This window comes from Gymnogyps californianus, chromosome 1 (assembly GCF_018139145.2).
Source record: "Gymnogyps californianus isolate 813 chromosome 1, ASM1813914v2, whole genome shotgun sequence".
Lineage (NCBI taxonomy): Eukaryota > Metazoa > Chordata > Aves > Accipitriformes > Cathartidae > Gymnogyps > Gymnogyps californianus.
Window position 1 is genome coordinate 160,551,174 of NC_059471.1, and position 18,105 is coordinate 160,569,278.

Here is an 18,105-nt window from a genome sequence, read left to right on the forward strand (position 1 = left end):
ATGACTAGCACAGCCCAGTACTCCCAAAGAGGACCAAGAACTCGTCATCTCTTCCACCTCTTCTGCTCCCCAGCCTCTCCCAAGCACGAAGCAGAGGTGGGGCAGGAACTGGGGCTTTACAGAAACAGCAGCTGAATTCAAAGGATGGGGAGAGTTTTAGGAACAGGTAGGTACAGCCCCCTCCAGCCTGGGGTATCAGGAAGCGCACGTGCAGAGGGGTACTTTCTTCTAGATGCTAAGGGGCTGGAAAACGTGTGTGGAGGTGAGAGCCTGTTCCCTCTCGCCTCCTCCTCTACGTCCTAGGACTCACAGGGACATCATAAGGTCAAGCTCGAAGCTGCTCTTGCTTTGCAGCTCCAGGGCTGCAGAAGGAGCCCACGGGGAGGCAACAGACAAATGCACGTGGCTGACAGAGGGAGCAATAAAGTGCGGACAACCTCCCAGTCAGTGCCGGTAAGATCTCAAGGTGACTGGAGGGCAATAAAACAGAGAACGAGCATTTTAACATCAAAGTCCACCTGAAACTTTCTTGATGGGACATAGTGCAAATAGGAGGAATATTGGTCATGCTTTATAAAAGACAGGGGCTAACCTTTCAGGCTGCTTGGTGCGGGAGAAGAAAAACGTGAGGACAGCGGAGCCGAACTCAGTGTAAGTCTCTGTGTCCCAGGCGTTCCAGGCAAGCTACTCATCCTTCGTGGAGGGAAGGGTCCCTTGTAGTGCTCTCCGGGAAATGACAAATTACCCGACGTCTACGGTAACTGAAAACCACCCCTCTCCACTCAAGCTACACAACTGCCCTAACTCAAATGCAGGAAAAATACCGGGAAGTTTGCCTGGAGTACCACTTCGGGATTCGGTGCACAAAAAAAATCTTCAAGTATACGCAGCGTACGGCATCCAGAGACCAGAGAGCCTGCACCGGGCTGCCACAGGGTGCAAACAGGTCACCTCCGAAGAGGGACACGACATTTTAAGTTACCCAGGCATTCCTGCACTCTCTTCTGTGACCCCTGGGCGTCGCTGCAGATATTGGTCTGCGAGATAAACACAAACACCACCTTCGGGCAACTCTGAACTCTGCAAGGACAACGCGGGAGCCTCAGCATCACTGGATTTTGGCCCCTGGCTTATCCTTCAGAGCCCGGTGGTCCTCTTTGTAACAGCAAGATCTGAGCAGGTCTTTGGCAACTCGTGATCAGTGGAAGGCATGGGGATGGAAAAGGTGCACGGGAAAGGGCAGAATCCTGCTGTGGATCTCTGTTACAATATTGTCACAACAGCACCTATAGGCTTCAGCGTACAGCGAGAAAGGTTAAAGCTCATCCTTGGCATTAACAAGATGCTGCAGCGGACGAACCGGTATCGCGTGATCTCTCAGCAGCTGGCCCTGTGACCCTTCGTGGCTGTCAGGGGGTCTGTCGCCCGAAAAGTCTGTGAGAGTGTAATCCTCCAGCAGGCCAGCTTCTACCGCGTGGCGCCGGAGCCCCTCGCTCCCCACGAGCCCTTGCATTCTCAGGTACCCCTGCCGGCAGAAGGGAGGCAGCTTCTGATGGGTGAAGGCAAACAGGAAACAGGACTCTGCGGGGGAAAGGATCAAAAATCAGACTCGGCAGAGATACCTCATAGAGAAAAATTCCCATAAACTCTTTAGCACTCATTCAAAACAAAAGGCAGAGAGCATGAGGGAAGATGATTGGAGTTTCCCACCCGGCACCCTGCCCCGGATGGCAGCAATCGACTTAATTCTGCAGAGCTCAGGAGATGCAGGGTGGGATCTCCAGTCTGCACTCCAAGAGGAAAAGGAGCTGGATTTGAGCTTGCAGCCCTCTGGCATCTTCTTTGTACCACAGGATTGCTTCCCTCTGTGTGCCACGTGGGCTTCCTGCAGGAGGTTCCCAGACCAGTCTTCAGACCAGGAAGGGAGGCAGCCGAGGCCCTCCAGCTCTCACATCCCGGCACTCCCATTTCCCATGGGAAAGCACTCCCATCATCAGTACATGAAAAGAGATCTGGTACCCCATGGCACAAAGGAACGTTCAGATAATGGAGGAGGAAGGAAAGCTGCAGCTAGAAAAGGGATTGAACCCAACCTCATACACCTTTCCCTAAAGCTGGGTGTGCCTGGGGAAGTCTCTTTCTGGTGGTGAGCAAGAGCAAAGGCTATCTGGGAACGTACACGCAGCACCGGCACTTTTTACTGTCTGGGGAGTGCATCAAAGAGGTGTGACTGACGGTGAGACCACCAGCTCGCCACAGGGAGATCTCAGCTCTTTGCAGAAGAGATTGCTCCTGTCTCTTGTCCCTCACATCCCTCCTCCTCCTCCTGCCACCTCGACTCTGTGCTCAAATTACCTGCAAAGAAATTGCGCAGGTCAGTGCTGAGGCAGTTCTCCAAAAACCGCCTCAGCGGCAGGATGTGAGCGTTCGGGGCCGTCCAGTCTGTCAGAAAGTCCTCCACGATGTGATGGACGGCGTCTGGGCGGGGGAGAGGCCAATCCGGGGGCCGAAGTCTCATCTCACGCTCTGCCAAGAGAATATTAAGGGAATCTCTCAGAATCAAAATGGCATTAAAAAGAGCTTGGGGAGTGGAAAGCAGCTACGACAGCTGTTTCAGCTTTTGTCCTGACCTTTTAATCCCTACCTTACTTTCATTTGCAGTCCCCTCTGCCAGCTCTGTCCTCAACAGCCCTGCCACTGCACAGCTGCCCCTTGTCCCTGCCTGCAGTACTTCCTGTCATTTCACTCCTGTTCCCCCTGGGCAGGGACTGCCAGACAGGCTGAGCTGCGTTCAAGCTTTAATGCTGCTACCCATCACGCTTCTTTCTGTGCAAGGCAGGCTGGACCCTCACCCTAGGTTTCTGGAGACGAAGATTCAGCACACTCATTTCCCAAGGAAATGTATCCTGAGCGTGTTTGTTTGCTCATCTTCAAACCCTTGCCTTTGGCTGCCTCTATCACTGCAAGACCTCTCAGAGCTGGGCCGGCCACAGAGAGCAGCTTTCTTTTGGCAGTAACATGGAACAGCCCAGCCTCATCTGCCGGGACTCTGCAAAATACATGCAGGGGGCCAAAGGGAAGCAACGTTCCTCTTTTTGGGAATGGGGAAACTCCCAGTATGCCTGTTTGTTCCTGTTCTCAAACATGAGGTCTCTGGTACAACCCCCCCACCCCACACCCCGTATCAGTCTGATTGATGGAAACTTCCTGCCAACTCCCAGCTTTTTTTTCACAGCTCACACAGTGGTGGCGGGTGCCCCAGAGGATGGACATGAAGGAAGTGGAGGAGAAGGGTGTGCAATGCCTGCAGGTATGCCCCCCCCATCCCCCCCTTTGGCTCTGAAGTATCTTCATCCCTCTCCATTTTGCTCGTATCAGATAATTAGCAGGGACAGACAGGAAAGCTTACCTGTTGGGAGGCGTTTGTAATAGTAAATAACAGGGTGCAAAAAGTTGGACTGCCAGGCATGCTGTGCCTCTCCCACAGCTCGGTTGTAGTAGAAGACATCCTTGTCAGCCCCAGAGAAATTCCTCCCATATTCCATGATGATGACAAACAGCCCATTGGGAGCCTTTCTCCCCGTCTGCATTTCCAGCTCGGCCAGGACTCCAACCGGGTACTCTTCCAGGTATTCGAATGCTGTGGCATTCCTGTGAATTGCAACCACAACCATCAGACTTTTCCACCAGAGAAAAGCCAGCTGGGATCCAACACCCCCTCAGCTGGTCGAGGCTAAGGCCAAAGAGCCATCAGATAGTAATTATTTTTGGTCATTACAGATCTGGGCTGGACTTGACGCTGAGCTTATGAAGGCTGCAGATACTGTTACAAGACTTCATTATTTTCCTGGATTATGGGATTCCTCTCTACATTAGCACTGCTCACGGAAAGCTTTTTCCTGGAGACAGTAAAAGGGTACTACACCTCTGAACCTTGAGGGAAGGTCTGGACCATTTCAGCCCTTTAAGGGAGAGAAGTAATTGGCAGAATTGGGCATACTGGCACCAGTTGCGGCAGTGGTACAGGTTTTGAGGCGGCTGCCTATGTGATGGTAACATCCTTAGGCAGCAACGGAGCAATTCGTGTGGTGGCACCACGGAAAGCAATGGTAAAGAAAAAGGAATGAAACGATGGCATGCAGTGCTGGGAATAATTACTCACTCACTCTCTCAGCAGTATGATGTCAGCCAGGACACTGAACATCTGGTAGAGGCCCGAGGCCTCGTTCACCCGCTTGATGACAGAATTGGTCAGCTGTGTAATAGGGTAGACTGTGGATGGCCAGGGGACACCATGATGACGGTTTTCCAATAGGCGGTGGACTGCACGAGCTAAGACATTGAGAGAAGCAAAGACAGCTTATTTAAAAATCCAAGCTTACGCTTTTAGGAAATCCGATCGCGCTGCTGCAGCACACACAGATACTGGCAGGACACAATAAATAAGCTTTACAGCTCATCCGTGCTCAGGATCTCCCACCCCAATCGCTGGTAACTGCAGTGGAGATGCCCTCTGAAAGCTGATGTGATGCTAAGCGGTTGGTGAGGGGGCGGGGGGTCCTTGGGGATATTTCATTACTTCTGAGCAGTCCTTTAATGATAAGGATGGGCACACACACATAAAGACGGAAATTCTCTCTACTGCCCAAAGCTGCTGGGTTATAACTCCACAGCACAGACCTCTCACCCACAGCTTGTCATGAGGCAGAGCATCTGGCAGGCAGAAATCTATTGTGTTACATAAATAAGAGACAATGGGCAAGAGAGACACAAGACAAAACAAAGACAGACAACCAAAAACTTCAGATATGACCCCAAGTCACTTCTCCTCCACTTCAGATGACGCAGCTGCAGCTTGGCTGTGTTTTGTCGTTCTTACTGTCAGCACAAGACTAAGGGTGATCTCTTTCCAGCAGTAAGCTATGAATTGTTCCTTCGAAGGGAGGAACAATTCTCCCCTATGCCCTTTCTGTACACCCCAGTACTCACTTGTATACCGGAATCCATGGATGAAGCCCCCAGCAGATTTCCTGAAGTCAACAGAATGGCTAGCAGTGCCGAGAACAAAGAGCCCCCGAGTGCCTCTGGACTCGTAGCTGGGTTTGATCTGAGGATACTTCTTTTTATTCCCTTTTCCTGGCATCATTCTAAGGGATCTGATGTGCAAAAGAGAAGAGCAGGCTGTCAGGAAGGGTGGGGGTGGAAAAATAAAAAGGGTTTCTGATAAGGCACACATTATCTTGCAGCCACTGCAAAGACACTGCTTCATGCTCCCCACTGCCTTCAGTGGGATTTACTACTACAACAACGAGGATCTTCCAGAAGACATGGGTGCTTATCTCAAGGTAGCTCTGGACAAGATCAAATTCCAGCCTGAGCCACTGACAGTGAATTTTGAAAGACGGTGGAGTTAGGAGTAGCACTTTCAACTGCAGGATGTACTAGGAGACAAACCAAGGCAGAGTGAAGGTTGCATCCTCAGGGGAAAAAAAGCAGACAAAACCTTTCTGTAGCGATCTGTACCTGCACCATCCTCATTCCAAAAAAATCCCAAAACACTGCTAGCCTTCTCCATGTGATCTGGCAGGTCAGGATGTCAAGTTCTAAAGGCACAAGTTTTTCTGTGTCACGCAAGTCCCAACACTGCCATTTGCTCAGCCCTAGAGCCTGTCAGTCAGAGGGCAGTGGCACACACGTTCCCACTGGGACACGGCCGTAGCTGCAGGGTAGACAAAGTACTGTGCAGCACCAGGTAGCTCAGAGCACACGGAGGTCTGGGCAATGCTGCCAGGAGAGGATCTGCCCTTCCCCTTCCTCCCTAACTCAGGCCCTTCACTGTAAATACCTTCTTCCCTAGAGATCCTGGTTCTCCCTCACCTGTTGTAGATAGAGAAGTCAAACTTCCAGCCCAGGCAGCGGATGACACGGTCGTAAGGTGCGCGGGTGGCAAAATTATCCAGTTCGTCCTGTGGGAGGGTGATGGAGTCGATGCCTGCACTGGTGTTCCTGTTCTCCAGGTAAAACCTGAGCGTGATGTGCAGCTTCCCTTTCTTGTCCTTGAGGATAGCCAGATCTTCCAGGTCGCCCTCCAGAAGCCCATCCAGAGATTTCAGCTGGTAGGTGTCCAGCAGGCCATTGTTAATTGCTCTACAAAAAAAGGGAGAATGTAAGAAGGGCTAAAAGAAGGGAGGAGAGGTGGGATCCACGGTTCTGTCTCAGCTGCTGAAAATGGGACACCTTTACCAGGCACCCCACACTCCCCTTCAGTACAAAGGTTATCCCCAGAGCCTCAGGGCTCACAGGAACAGCACAGGTAACACAGCCTCGCTGCCCTTGCAGGATGTAGTCCACCTCTCAGCTCTCCTCTGTGATTGCAAGCAAGGCAACAACTTGAGAGCCAGCACTTTTTAATGATACAGTTTCCAAGGGGACATTTTCCTATTTCACACAGACCCCAAAGAGCTCTCATCAAGCTCCTGTGTTCAGCAACTGCAACCTGGACTGCTTTAAACCAAGGACCTAAAGATAGAAGGCCCCATGTTTGCTCTGCGACCCCCAGGACCACAGCACCTCCTGTGCCAGTCTGGCTCGTCGCCCGGGCAAGAAGTGATTCTCCTTGTTTGTACTCCAGCTGCGTTAGAAAGAGGAAGAGGAGCAGTTTCCTACCTGAGATCCCCGACGTAGTGGGTGGCCCACGAGAGGCGCACGCGTGACCGGCTCACCATGTGGATGAAATTCGTGACGCCCAGAATGTTCTCCGCCGTCTCAAAGGCCGAGTTCCCTCGGCCCAAGATCAACACGGTTTGGCCAGCAAAATCCTCCGGGCTGATGGACACAGTCTCGTAACCCTCAACATATTCTGAGCCAGGGAAGTTTACCACGTTGGGGACCCACGTCCCAGTGGCGACCAACAAAGAGCTGCAAAAACAGGGATAGCACTAGGGAATGCAGGCATTACAGGAATGGGGCCATTGTTCCATCTCATCACTCCTTCCTCCTCCTGCTGTGGAAGATGGCTGTGATGTGCCCCTTGCAGCCACGCTGGACCAGCTGCACAGGTCATGGTTTCAAGAGAAACCTCTCCCTAGCTTCACCTAATGACCTGCTCCTCTCTTCCCTATTCTCAGGCCAACGAAGACAACTATAGGAAGGAACGTTGTTATATATAGCAAAAGTCAGTGTGGGTGCTGTACATACACATCTCCCTCCGTTGTTCATAAATGTGCAAGTACTACTCGTATGTACTCACTGACGATATATATAATGCTAAAGTTTCACAGGTTGATTATATATTGCATAAAAAATTACTTTGATTTAAAATTTGTGTTGCCTTTTAGTACAGCAAAACAAAAGTAATTTTTAAGAGGGATAGAAAATGGTTTTGATATTTTAAAATGTAACTACTAGCTATAAAAGCATGTTAGCAACATCACTAATCGTTAACACTAAAATTAAGTACAGTAATCTTATATCTCTCCATAAGAACTTTTACTTGAATCTTAGGGAAATTTTTGTGACTTAAATGGAAACACCAGGCAGCTGAGGCTAGTGGCGCTGTCTGCTGTCCCAGCCTTGCTCACGCAGCTCCCGAGAGCAACTTGCTTCTGGTACGTGGGTGTCTGGGATTGCCTTCTGTCCCCTCCGAACTTGCCAGCCAGCACACCTCCAAGTGACAGCCAGCACGACCTGCTGTCATAGAGCTGAGGTTCTCAGGAGAGGTGAGAAATATACTCCATATGTTCACACGAGTAACTTCTAAGTTTCTAGGAATGTAGCTCAGTGGCGGTACTGGATACACACGTGTAAGTATGACAAGGGGAAGGGGAATTCAGGCACCAGCAACCTTGAGGGTTATTTCTCACAGTCAGCTCCCTCTACTGCAACAGCCCCACTTTTCTGTGGTTCCCCCCTGCCAGCTGTGTGCTAGCCCAGGGCTTCAGTCGGCTGGGGCATACTTCTAGGCACATGTGGGTTAATGGAAGTGAGGTGTTGCCGCACTGACTCACTTGAGTTTGCAATAAAGGCAGCAGTGGCTACAACAAGTACGACTGAGTTATTTTTTTCACAGAGAGGAATTATCTAGCGATAAAACAAAAGTGATTTCAAGCTTACCTATCAAGGATGGAACCTGCAGTGAAGGCAATTGCAGCCAGTTTGTGTCTGCCCTGCCAGCTCCTCAGCTGTCCGAGGCATAACGTTGCTTGCAACGCCTACCCACGAGCAGTTATTCCGCCCACCCACTCTGCCAATCCCTGCAAAATGTTTTTCCCCTCTGATGGTGGTTAAGGCTCTAAGAGGCTGTGAAATCTCCATCCTTGGAAATACTCATGCCTCAACAGGGCAAGGCTCTGAGCAACCTGACGTTGCTGGTCCTGCTTTGGGCAGGGGGCTTGGACAAAATGACCTTTATGGGTCTCTTCCAACCTAATTTATTCTGCGACTTTGTGACTTCGAAGACACCCGTGGAGAACAGCGTGGCTAGCCCCAGGTTCACCCATTACCTGCACTTGTAGTTCTGCCTGTCCTGGTCGGTCAGGAGGAAGTAGTGGCCGTTCCAGGCCTGCCTGTCCCTCTCCAGCGTCACATGGATGATGGCCGTGTTGTACTGAACCCGCAGCTTTAGCAGGGAAGCAAAGTCCTCCAGGTAACGCACCATCGCGTCAGCATTGGGGAAGAAGTCGCTGGAATAGCGTCGGAAAAGCAGCCGGTGGTCGTGGCTGAGGAGCGAGTTCCAGTCATGGCGGAGGTTGAACTCGCTGTTGGATTTGCCCGTGTACCGCTTGTTGATGCTGATGAGCTTGCGGTGGCGAGGGTAGAGGGCAAAGAAGCTGCCGGGAGCGTGGCTCCGCTCGAAGACAACGTAGTCCCGGCCAGCTCGCTGGAGGAAATAGGCCACCTGCAAGCCCGAGGGGCCGGCCCCGATGATGCAGTAGTCGTGGTAGAGGAAAGCAGCACTGCTCACTGCACACAGGCTGCTGGCGTACAAGGCCAGCCCCAGGAGCGTCCAGCAGACCACCAGGGCCATAGCACGGCCAGGACAGCCACCCCTGCAGGGGAGAGGACCAGGGAGGCGTCACCCAGGGGGTGAGCAGCTCCAGTGGGCAGAGGCCTCCCCAGAAGAGACCCTCAGCCTGCCCAGTCCCCGCCCTTCCGCTGCCCAGGCCCGGCTGCCATGATGCCAGCACCGCCCCTCAGGGCCTCACGCCAGGGTGGGGGTGTTGGGGCGGGGCCCTGCTCCCTGCCAGCCAATAGCAAAAGGCATCCCAGGTCTTCCAGCCAATGGGCATACAGGGCCCCTGCGCCAGCCAATAGCAGGCAGCGTCAGGCCAGCAGGCGGGAAGGTGGGGCAGCACTTGTGGGCCAATGGCCACAAGCCGCCGCAGCGCCTCTTCACTCCAACGGCCAATGGGAAAGGGAGGCGCAAGCCCATCAGCCAATGGGAGATGGGGTGCCCCGCGCGGCCCTCACTCCACCGCCAATAGGGACCGGTCTCGGCCCCGATGTCCCGTGTCGTCCCCCCCCGCCCCATGCCGTGCTGGGTATGGCTGCCACCTGCGAGGCACCGCACGCGACGCGCTCCGCACCTGGCGCGCAGGGCCGCCACGAGCCGGCCGGACCCGTCCCGCCAACGGCCGCACCTGCACCATAGAGCTCGCGCCGCTCCGCTCCTCCCGCGCTGCGCCCGGCGCGCGCGCGCGCCGCGGGGGTGGGGGTATGGGGCGGGGGAGGGGCAGCGCGGCCGCTCGCCGAGGGGTGAGGGGGAAGCGCGCGCCCCGCGCCGAGCCACCACCCCGCGTCACGTGACGCCGCCGCCGCTTCCCGCCGCCGGCACCATGGCGCCGCCGCGCGCGTACCACGTGCCCGGGGCGGGGCGGGGCGCTTAAAGGGGCCGGCGCGGGCGGCGCAGGGAGGCCGCGAGTTTTACCTCACAGCGGCCGCAGCGCCTCGCCTCGCCGCCCCAGCCGCCATGCCGGCCCCGGCCGCCCCAGCCTGCTCTCCCCGGCAGTCCGGGGAGGGTACCCGTCTCCCCAGGCACACGACACAGCGTCACTGAGCAAAAGTAACTTTATTCCGCTTTCTCCCCCCCGCCCCCCTCACGATTTCTCCGCCGAGCGGCCGGGTGCCAAGGCGCAGCCGCCGTCCGCCCCACCACCAGCAGGGAGAGGGAGGGGTGCCCGGGCGCTGCGGGTCCCCCCCCCGGCCTTTAGCTGACCGGGGGGTTCAGCTCTCTTCCTCTGAAAGAGAAGAGAAAGAGTAATGAAGCGAACGCGGCAGGGGAAAGAAAACCCCCCAAAACCCCCAAGTAAACCCTCTCTGCCAAGGAGATGCCACAAAGAACAAGAGAAAACGAGCCTGCCACTTCCGGCAGATGCACCCCACCTCAGTGTGCCTGTCCCCCCCACTCCCCTTCTCCATCAGCCAAGACCACACACATGTCATTTGGAATCACACAATTTACATTCCTGAGCAAATTACGCAGCGACCTAAAATTTCCATAATGAAAACCAGAGAGCCAGGCTAAGTTTACAGCCTAAAAAAAACCCCCAAAAACGCTGGAAGATATTTTTTGTACCACAGGAGCAAGAGCTCCAGGTCAAATGGTTTCCCATTGTCGACAGATCACGCGTCAGGGATCACAGACGGTTTTAGGCAGCGAAGCGAAGACAGCAGTTGTCCACTGCGGCACCACCAATCCTCCGAAACTCCCACACTGGCCAACTAGCGATCGCTCAGTGGTCACTTCATAAAAGCCTTCACCGAGTTACCTCAAATCAGGCTAGGCCACCATGCCTTTTAAATGTGTCATCTTACAGGCACTCCCATTTCTAAAACTGTAGTAAAAAAATACCCCAGTACCAATAGAAATCAGCACCCACCCACTCCCCCCAGTGCTGGGGCCATTGAGTGAAGGGCTCCTTGGCGGGCTTCGCCTTCCCAGTCGGTGCTCTGGACCCGGGTCCTCTCCCCCACCCCTGCTAAAATCAGTCCTTGCTCAGTATCCATACAGAGGCCCAACATCTGCATTTCCAGCTCTCGGCTCTTTTTGCTTCCAGCCGAGTACTCCCAATGTCACTCACACCTTTTCCACCACCGAGTCTCATCCTCGGGACCACACGTTCTCCAGCCTCGCTCCCCTCTTGTCACTGCACCAGTCAGACCTCACCCTTTAGATCTGGTCTTGATCATCCAGACCAGTAGATCACTTAAAAGCATAAATCACCAAGTATGCTACGAACCTTCCTCTTCCTCTTCCTCCTCCTCATCCTCCTCATCCTCATCAGAGCTGAAGGTGCCATCAGGCAAGCTGTAGATCCGGATCACCTGCTTGTTGGGGTCCTTGAGGATGAGGTACTTCCCCTCATCCAGCTTCATGCAGATGTCGATGACACATCGCAGGATGCCCCAGGCATTCTCTATGCTCAGGTTAATCTGGCTGGCAAACTCATTTGGCTTGAACTGCTGCGTGCCCAGGATCACGTGGCGGGCAGAGTCCTTCACGTGGTAACGGGATACATACCTACGGGGGGGGCAAGAAGAAACCAGAGGGGCATCAGGAGATTAAGCCCAGCCAGCAGAAGAACGACACCAAGAAAAGCAGCAGTTTTGTTTTCTGGGCTGAAAAACATAATACTCCAACACTGAAAGCTAAGAGGATCTCCTGGCTACAAGCTGTCAATCTGTAATGTACCCAGAATCCTTCCACCACCCCAAATCAGATGGTGGTGGTACAAAAGATATGGAAGGATTAGTCCCACAGATAAAAATCAAGCAATAGCGTGACTAGCCAGAAGTTTGGAATTAAACAGATGCAAATGCATCAGTCCCATATCTGAGGACGGAACCTAGGATTGCACAACCACCAGAACCGAGTTAGCAAATGCCCTTTGTTCATTATCCACAGCACAGACTCAACTGATTTTAAGCCGACAGTTCAAAAAGGGCTGTGGCAATACCTCCCCTCCATCCCGTTTCTCAGTAACAGGGCACTGAGGATCTCAATCAGATTCCTGACAGGTAGCACAGTCACTGCATTTATTTCCCTTGTTGGCAATCTCCGCAAAAAGGCTGAGAGCCATGGAGGCCACCTGCCCGTCACATGCGCGAGGTCTCACAGGGTCAGTCACGGCGAGGGGCACACCATGGGGAAGCAGCTTACACCAAGGCTGGAGTGCTCACCGCAAGCTTCTCCCTCTTGGCCACTCAAAACGTGGGGTGATTTTATGATTACTCATTCTACAAATGGTTCACTTTGACGTATACTGGGTTAAACGATGGAAAATGCACCTAAAAGATGTTTGGCGTGAAGACCCCATCTTACCCGAGTTTAAGATATTCTGATCCAGCCAGCAGCGCGCAACACGTCCAGCGGGCTAATTTGTAGCTGTTGTTTTTCAGCTCTGTGGCAATCACAGCTCCTCTCTGAGAGTCAAGCTTCTGGCGCCAGTCTACTCCATTGCAATACTGAGAGGAGAATCACAACTAGGGTCAACCCAACAAGCCAGCAGCAGTCATCTCTTCAGCCATCTTGACATCACATAGGGAAGTTTCTTCCATCTACCTTACGATACCATACAAGGGAATGCGAACAGCAACCGACAAGGAGAGCCCTTGCACCGGAAAGGGAGAAACGCGAACAGCGGGGATTGGCCAACATTTGTGGCGCTGGTTAGGAAGGGAAGTTTGCAAGGGAAGAGTTCACGAGGGAAGCATGGCAACAGACCAGCTACTGTGCCGAACACCTGGGGACAAGAGGGTTCAAACCAGCTACCTCGCATCTGGGGTAGAATCCCATCAGCGCTGCTCGTCCACCAAAGTTACACTCCTTTGGTGGAACGTAACCACCCAGGGTACACCACCAGATGTTGGTCTCATCTTGCCTGCTATACCTGGCATGTCAGGCAGCAGTGAAGCAGTTAGAGCTAGCTTTGGGATCTCGTTCTTCCTCACCCTGGAATCCCACTCGTTCAGTGTTTTGATGTTGATGAATGACACTTCTCCATTAGCTCCTGTCATCACTCCATCATGTTCACAGCGGACAATGAGATCTATATCATCTCCCAGCTTCCACCTTCGGTATCTGCCAACAAACAATCCAGCTGGTTATTTCTGACCCTTGTTCTCTTCCAGATCCATGCAAGCATTCACCAAAATCCTTTCCCCCTCTATCTGTTCACTGTGAGGACGTCTAGGAATCCCTCTCATGGTAAAGCTTGTACCAATAACACTCCTAACTTGTTCTGCCTCCGTATCACGCTGACATCGTGCCCCCTTGCCAAACCTGGGCATTAGAGAGAGATCAACATACCTGTATGCAACAGAGGCTACTTCGTTTTTATCCATGTCATCCTCCACAAAGGGGTTTGGGTTGGGAAACTTGTATTTCTCCTTTCCCTGCAGAAGAAAACAGAAGGGCATGTTAGGAGAAAAAACCTGAGGGAGCTCTCCCCTACTGGATAAATATTCTCTTATAGCAACAGTAGCTAACTTCCCTTATACAGAAAAACACTAAAATATTAAGACAGCTGATGAGAGGCCTCATCTTCACATTAGTCACTTCGCTGTAGGCAGTACTTCTACTGGCACTTCAGCTTCACTAAGTGTACTCAGAAGCCTGCCCACTTCACCAATGGGAGTGGGATTTCTTCTTTGTGGAATAAAGGTGAAAATCTTTCTACAACAAAGTCACACTGCTCACCAGAAGTAATCCCACCTCTTTCAAAACTGAAAGAACAGTGTAACATACCTCTGTCAACTGAAACGCTTCTGTGCTGTATTACAGCAGCCTTAATGAAGTCTCTTCTTGAGACTCTCTGAAACACAGACCCTACTACCCAGCACTGCTCGACCTTACCATCCTCAGACACTGCTGGGAAAAGTTATGATTGATGTAGGTAGCTTCCATGGCAAGGTTGCGCGGAGAATTAAAGGAGTTGCCCTCTTCCTGTGGTGGCTCATTGGCTGTTTCACTCACTGTCAGGAGGTCTGGGAAGAAAACCAGACACAAGTGGTCATACTCGGGGGAGTAACTACGTCAGCTTCAGTGAGTCTCCAGCCCCACGCTGGAGCAGATCAATACTGAAGTTACCCCCACAGCTAGCAAGTGTACTGCAGTGATCAGGTTGTTCTAAGGGTCTCAAGTCTGGACACTGAGACATAGAATAAACTCAAAAAAGCATAAAGAAAACTAGACCCTTTAGCTACTGTAACAGAAATTTATTTCAGGACTTTTCCTCACCAAAATCTGAATTGTCCCTCTTGTCAAAGAAAAGCTTGGATCCAACTCTCTGGACAATGATGTCCCAGGAATAGACGGAGCGAGTGCAGCTCATCAGTGTGGCCAGGATGGCATCTGTGGCAAACACATTCCCTTGGGTCTTGGCCAGCTATGGATACAGGAGAAGGAGAAAACTGTGTTTCAGCAACAAGAACAGACACCCCTTCCCTTTCCCAGCCAGGATGAGAAGTGTTAGCAAACCAGATCATTAATTTCTTCTCCCATGCTGAGGAAGCTAGGTAGGTATACCATCAATTGTTAGACAAGGTGTGAGGTATTACCCAGCAATCCAGGCCCACCCTCACCCAAACAAGGAAAAAGTAAGAAACCTATTACAAAACGTTAATTCTGTTGGGAAAAGGCATGCCTCCTTATTGCCGATCGGGTCACAGAGAGAAATCTCCAAGCCTTCCTCATCTCCAAAAGCAGAAACCTCAAGAACTAGGTCTCTGACATGGAAGTTTCTTTCCCAACATAGCTCAAGTACTGGTCTGCTTGCCTTTCCAGAATTACAGCTTTTCCTTGACCAGTATTCCTAGTTTTGCATTAATCTAGCTCTGCCTTGGAGCTAAGAAAAATAACGATACCAGCTAATGCTTATTTTCCTTTGCAAGCTTAAGGATCTGGAATTTTTCTGCCCTTAACTTTGGTCTGACGGTGACAGCTGGTCTGCTAACAACAGCACGCACCGAGAAACACACTATAGGTTTTACAAACCAGTAAACGTACCTTTCGGATAACTGGGTCATCAGTAGTAGTGACAGTATGGAAGATGCGCTTAATGCTCCTCAGTAGCTTCTCATTCCTTGTTGTAATGCGGTCGAAGGCTTTGTCATAGTATTCTAGGGCTCCACAGCACTCTCTGCAGAGGTAATAGGAGCATCTTGATACCCTGCCCTACAGAGACCACGACCCACTAACTGCACATGACTGAGGGTCCCGTTGGGTGTTCCATTACCTCCCCCTGCTTTGGGTACCTCAATGAGAACACTGGGACCAGGGCAGGAGACCCTTGCCCTCCTGCTTTCCAAAACTCTGGTCAGTTCAGGAAGCAAGCAAACGGCTGTTTTAGGAACTCACATGTCCTGGGGCTCCGATACCTCCAGGTAGCGCATCTTCATCAGCCGAGGGAAATCCATCTCTTCTTTCACTTCCCAATCACTGCGCACTTCAACAGAGGAGTCACGAGGCTTCTGCTGTGCGGCCAGAGGTAGGACAGATAGAGAGAGAAACAGAGACGCAGCACATCAGGATTTGTGCAAGAAGAGCTGCCCTGTGAGCGCAGGCAGAGAAACCAAACCATCGCAGGGGGCAGAAAGCTTGTTAGTTTACCTGTGATTTTTGGTCCCATTTCTGCCTCACTCCAAACTGCTTCTGAAACTTCTTTTGTAGGCGCAAACGATCTCTAAAATGACAAATATGGGAAAAGCCAAGAAGTTCTCGATTCCTACGTGCCACAACCATTCCTACGCTTCCAAATTACGACTAGAGGAGCAATGCTTTTAGGCACCGAGCCACTGAAACATTTGCTGAGCTGTCTGTTGATCAAGCTGCCCGAGGCATTAAAAGCTCTGCTCTGTACTCTGAGCAGCTCTTTAAATATTTTCATCTCTAAAGATTGCAACAGTTTTCAGAAAGGGTATGCTCCGCTTTAAAACGCCATGTTTACTTCCTAAATACGATTCAAAAATTCTCCTAAATTCTCAGATAGCTCTTTGAAATCCATGCTTGTAACTACCACCAACATCAGCAGAACATCGGACTTGAAATATCCTGAAATTTTTCCTTGCTGACTGTTCGCTCCAGTGGGTTCTGTTACAGTAACTTCATAAATTTATCAACAGTATGTTCACGCACTCCAACCCAAGTATGGTACGTTCATATCTGCAGCCTCACCTCTCCTTCTGCTTGGCACTCTTTGGCAGCGTCTGCATGCTGAACTGCAGCATGTTCCGACGGTCCTTGTCTCTCCGAAGGTTCCTCTGCAGAAACGAAGGAAAGAAAAAAAAGAACCTTTTAGTTGCAAAATAATTCTGTGCCGCTGAAGCTCTCCTTTGAGCCCGTTTCTGAAAACATGTTACCTGTGCAAATCGCATACGGTTCCTCTGGTACGCCGTTTTCTGCGTTCGTGCTGTATCCACCAGCTGGAAGCTAGTCTCATCCTCCTCATGGAAATACGCATATTGACTTCCACCACCAAACTGTGACGAGTACTTGTCTGGAAATAAAACAAAGCATCTTGACACCGAGCTTCTAGGAAAAAAACCCTGACACTTTGCCTCTTTCTCCCCCAAAATTCCCTCCAACTGCCTTCACGTAAATGATGCATAAATTGGGACTCCTGCCTTACCCTGGCATGTTTTCTCCCCCTCCAAGCCTCCCTGAGAAGCCCCAGTCATGAGGCAGTACAAAAAACAGGAGTAAGCCCTAAGGACAAGGAGAGCCCCATGAAGCTCTCCCGAGGGCGAGGCACGCTTCCTAATTTAAGAAGCCTCTCTTGCTGAGGTGCGCAGGTAACCACCAGAGCGGGTGTGAGACATGAAAGCAGGAATGACGCTTGAAGAAAACTTTGTAGGAAATAAACCACAGGAGCAGCCACCAGACAACACGTACTTGTATATCTTTTATCCTGATACGTGGCTCCTGTCCAATCAGCCACCTAAGGACAAGCATAAACAGTCAAAATAAGCGAGTATTAACGTGACGTTTCCCCCCCACCTCTGACTTTATACATGCAGGACTCCAAGCAGCAGAAGCAAACACTGCCGTACACTCCAGAACTAATCCTTTCAACTCCCACCTCCGCTTGCCAGCCCTGCTAATTGTTCACAACTCTGCTACGTGTTAGGATGCCCTGCAAAGGCTGTCAGAAGAGCAGGCCACAGTAGCAAGAAGCAAAAACCGGGGGCAGCGTGTGGAGGCGGGATGCCAGAAGGCACGCAGGGCTCGTTCAGCAGCGGCCCAACGCGCCACGGTACGACGGAGGTACCTTTCCCAGGCGGTCTCCTTTACTGAAGGGCTGGTAGGGCATGTCCCTGAACTGCTCGGGCACGGCGCACGGGCCCCAGCCGGAGGGGTTGTCCTGGATCACGGGCGTCACAAACTTCGCCATTTTTTTAAACTTCTAGAGGGGAAAAAAACAGCAAAAAAACCCACCCCAAACCCTCAGCTGCCGCGCGGCGAGCCCCGCCGCACGCCCTGACGCCCGCTCCGGTGCGGCACCGGGGACCGTGGCCTTGCCTCGGCACAGGCCAGGGCGCGGTGCCACCATGAGGTGAAGGCGGGGAGGCCGCCTCCGCCAGCCGGGCCCGCACCGAGGGGAGCGGCCAGGGTGGGACGGGGAGTCCCGGTCGCCGCTGCCACTGTGTGTGCAGGGGGACGGGCGGGGACCTGGCCCCCACCGGAACCGGTGGCAGCGCCGGGGCGGGGCCGGGGGTCCCGATGCCCGCGGGCGGGTGCCGGTAGGACAGGAGGCCGGCCCCAGGGCGGCCCCAGCGCCCCCCTCACCTGCGCGGCCCCGTCACGGCCTCGATGGCAGCGGATGCGACGGCGGCGGCGGCGGTGGGTGAGGAAAGAGGCCGCGCGCAACCCCGGCCCGCCCTTTGCGCGTCAGCGCCGCGCGACAGCAGCGCCGCCGAGCGCCGCTGTCGTAAAATTAAAAAAAAAAAAACACCCCACCAAAAAAAACAAACGCAAAGGAGCAGAGTGCGGCTGCCGTAAAGCGCCTCCCTAGAGAACGCAGTACGTCACGGCCATAGAGCTGCAGGAGGGCAGGGCTAGAAAAGCTGCGGCGGGTGGGCGCCAGCGTCTCTATGCTCTATTCCGCCGGC

General features: G+C 52.6%; 2 protein-coding genes across 3 annotated transcripts; both read right to left on the reverse strand.

The window, feature by feature from the left end:
• Positions 1 to 394: 394 nt before the first annotated feature.
• FOXRED2 (FAD dependent oxidoreductase domain containing 2) lies at positions 395 to 9,666 on the reverse strand. Its single transcript, XM_050898466.1, has 9 exons — positions 9,639 to 9,666; positions 8,502 to 9,047; positions 6,667 to 6,918; positions 5,878 to 6,147; positions 4,990 to 5,156; positions 4,167 to 4,332; positions 3,410 to 3,651; positions 2,356 to 2,526; positions 395 to 1,581 (listed from the first exon to the last, which is right to left on the reverse strand). The coding sequence occupies exons 2-9, from the start codon at positions 9,023 to 9,025 to the stop codon at positions 1,316 to 1,318; spliced, it is 2,058 nt and encodes a 685-aa protein (XP_050754423.1). The 5' UTR covers positions 9,026 to 9,047; positions 9,639 to 9,666; the 3' UTR covers positions 395 to 1,315.
• A 532-nt stretch (positions 9,667 to 10,198) lies between these two features.
• EIF3D (eukaryotic translation initiation factor 3 subunit D) lies at positions 10,199 to 17,834 on the reverse strand. 2 transcript variants are annotated; one of them, XM_050905898.1, is made up of 15 exons: positions 17,783 to 17,834; positions 17,265 to 17,399; positions 16,889 to 16,934; positions 16,357 to 16,493; positions 16,172 to 16,257; positions 15,608 to 15,680; positions 15,356 to 15,468; positions 15,005 to 15,137; positions 14,237 to 14,384; positions 13,853 to 13,983; positions 13,307 to 13,392; positions 12,949 to 13,078; positions 12,320 to 12,462; positions 11,238 to 11,518; positions 10,199 to 10,235 (listed from the first exon to the last, which is right to left on the reverse strand). In XM_050905898.1, the coding sequence occupies exons 2-15, from the start codon at positions 17,385 to 17,387 to the stop codon at positions 10,222 to 10,224; spliced, it is 1,644 nt and encodes a 547-aa protein (XP_050761855.1). In that variant the 5' UTR covers positions 17,388 to 17,399; positions 17,783 to 17,834; the 3' UTR covers positions 10,199 to 10,221. The 2 variants fall into 2 exon arrangements, with proteins under 2 accessions (XP_050761855.1, XP_050761848.1); XM_050905891.1 differs by having other exon boundaries at positions 15,356 to 15,471.
• Positions 17,835 to 18,105: the final 271 nt, after the last annotated feature.

What these genes read in the sequence shown, in the direction of transcription:
- FOXRED2 (XM_050898466.1), bottom strand. Translation starts at nt 9,025, where the DNA reads ATGGCCCTGGTGGTCTGCTGGACGCTCCTGGGGCTGGCCTTGTACGCC. An exon ending in TTACAAACGCCTCCCAACAG is followed by an intron (nt 2,527 to 3,409) that starts GTAAGCTTTCCT and finishes TTCTCTTGGCAG; the next exon opens with AGCGTGAGATGAGACTTCGG. An exon ending in CCTGCGCAATTTCTTTGCAG is followed by an intron (nt 1,582 to 2,355) that starts GTAATTTGAGCA and finishes TTTCCCCCGCAG; the next exon opens with AGTCCTGTTTCCTGTTTGCC.
- EIF3D (XM_050905891.1), bottom strand. Translation starts at nt 17,387, where the DNA reads ATGGCGAAGTTTGTGACGCCCGTGATCCAGGACAACCCCTCCGGCTGG. An exon ending in ACCGTATGCGATTTGCACAG is followed by an intron (nt 16,258 to 16,356) that starts GTAACATGTTTT and finishes TCGTTTCTGCAG; the next exon opens with AGGAACCTTCGGAGAGACAA. An exon ending in TCAGAATATCTTAAACTCGG is followed by an intron (nt 11,519 to 12,319) that starts GTAAGATGGGGT and finishes CCCCCCCCGTAG; the next exon opens with GTATGTATCCCGTTACCACG.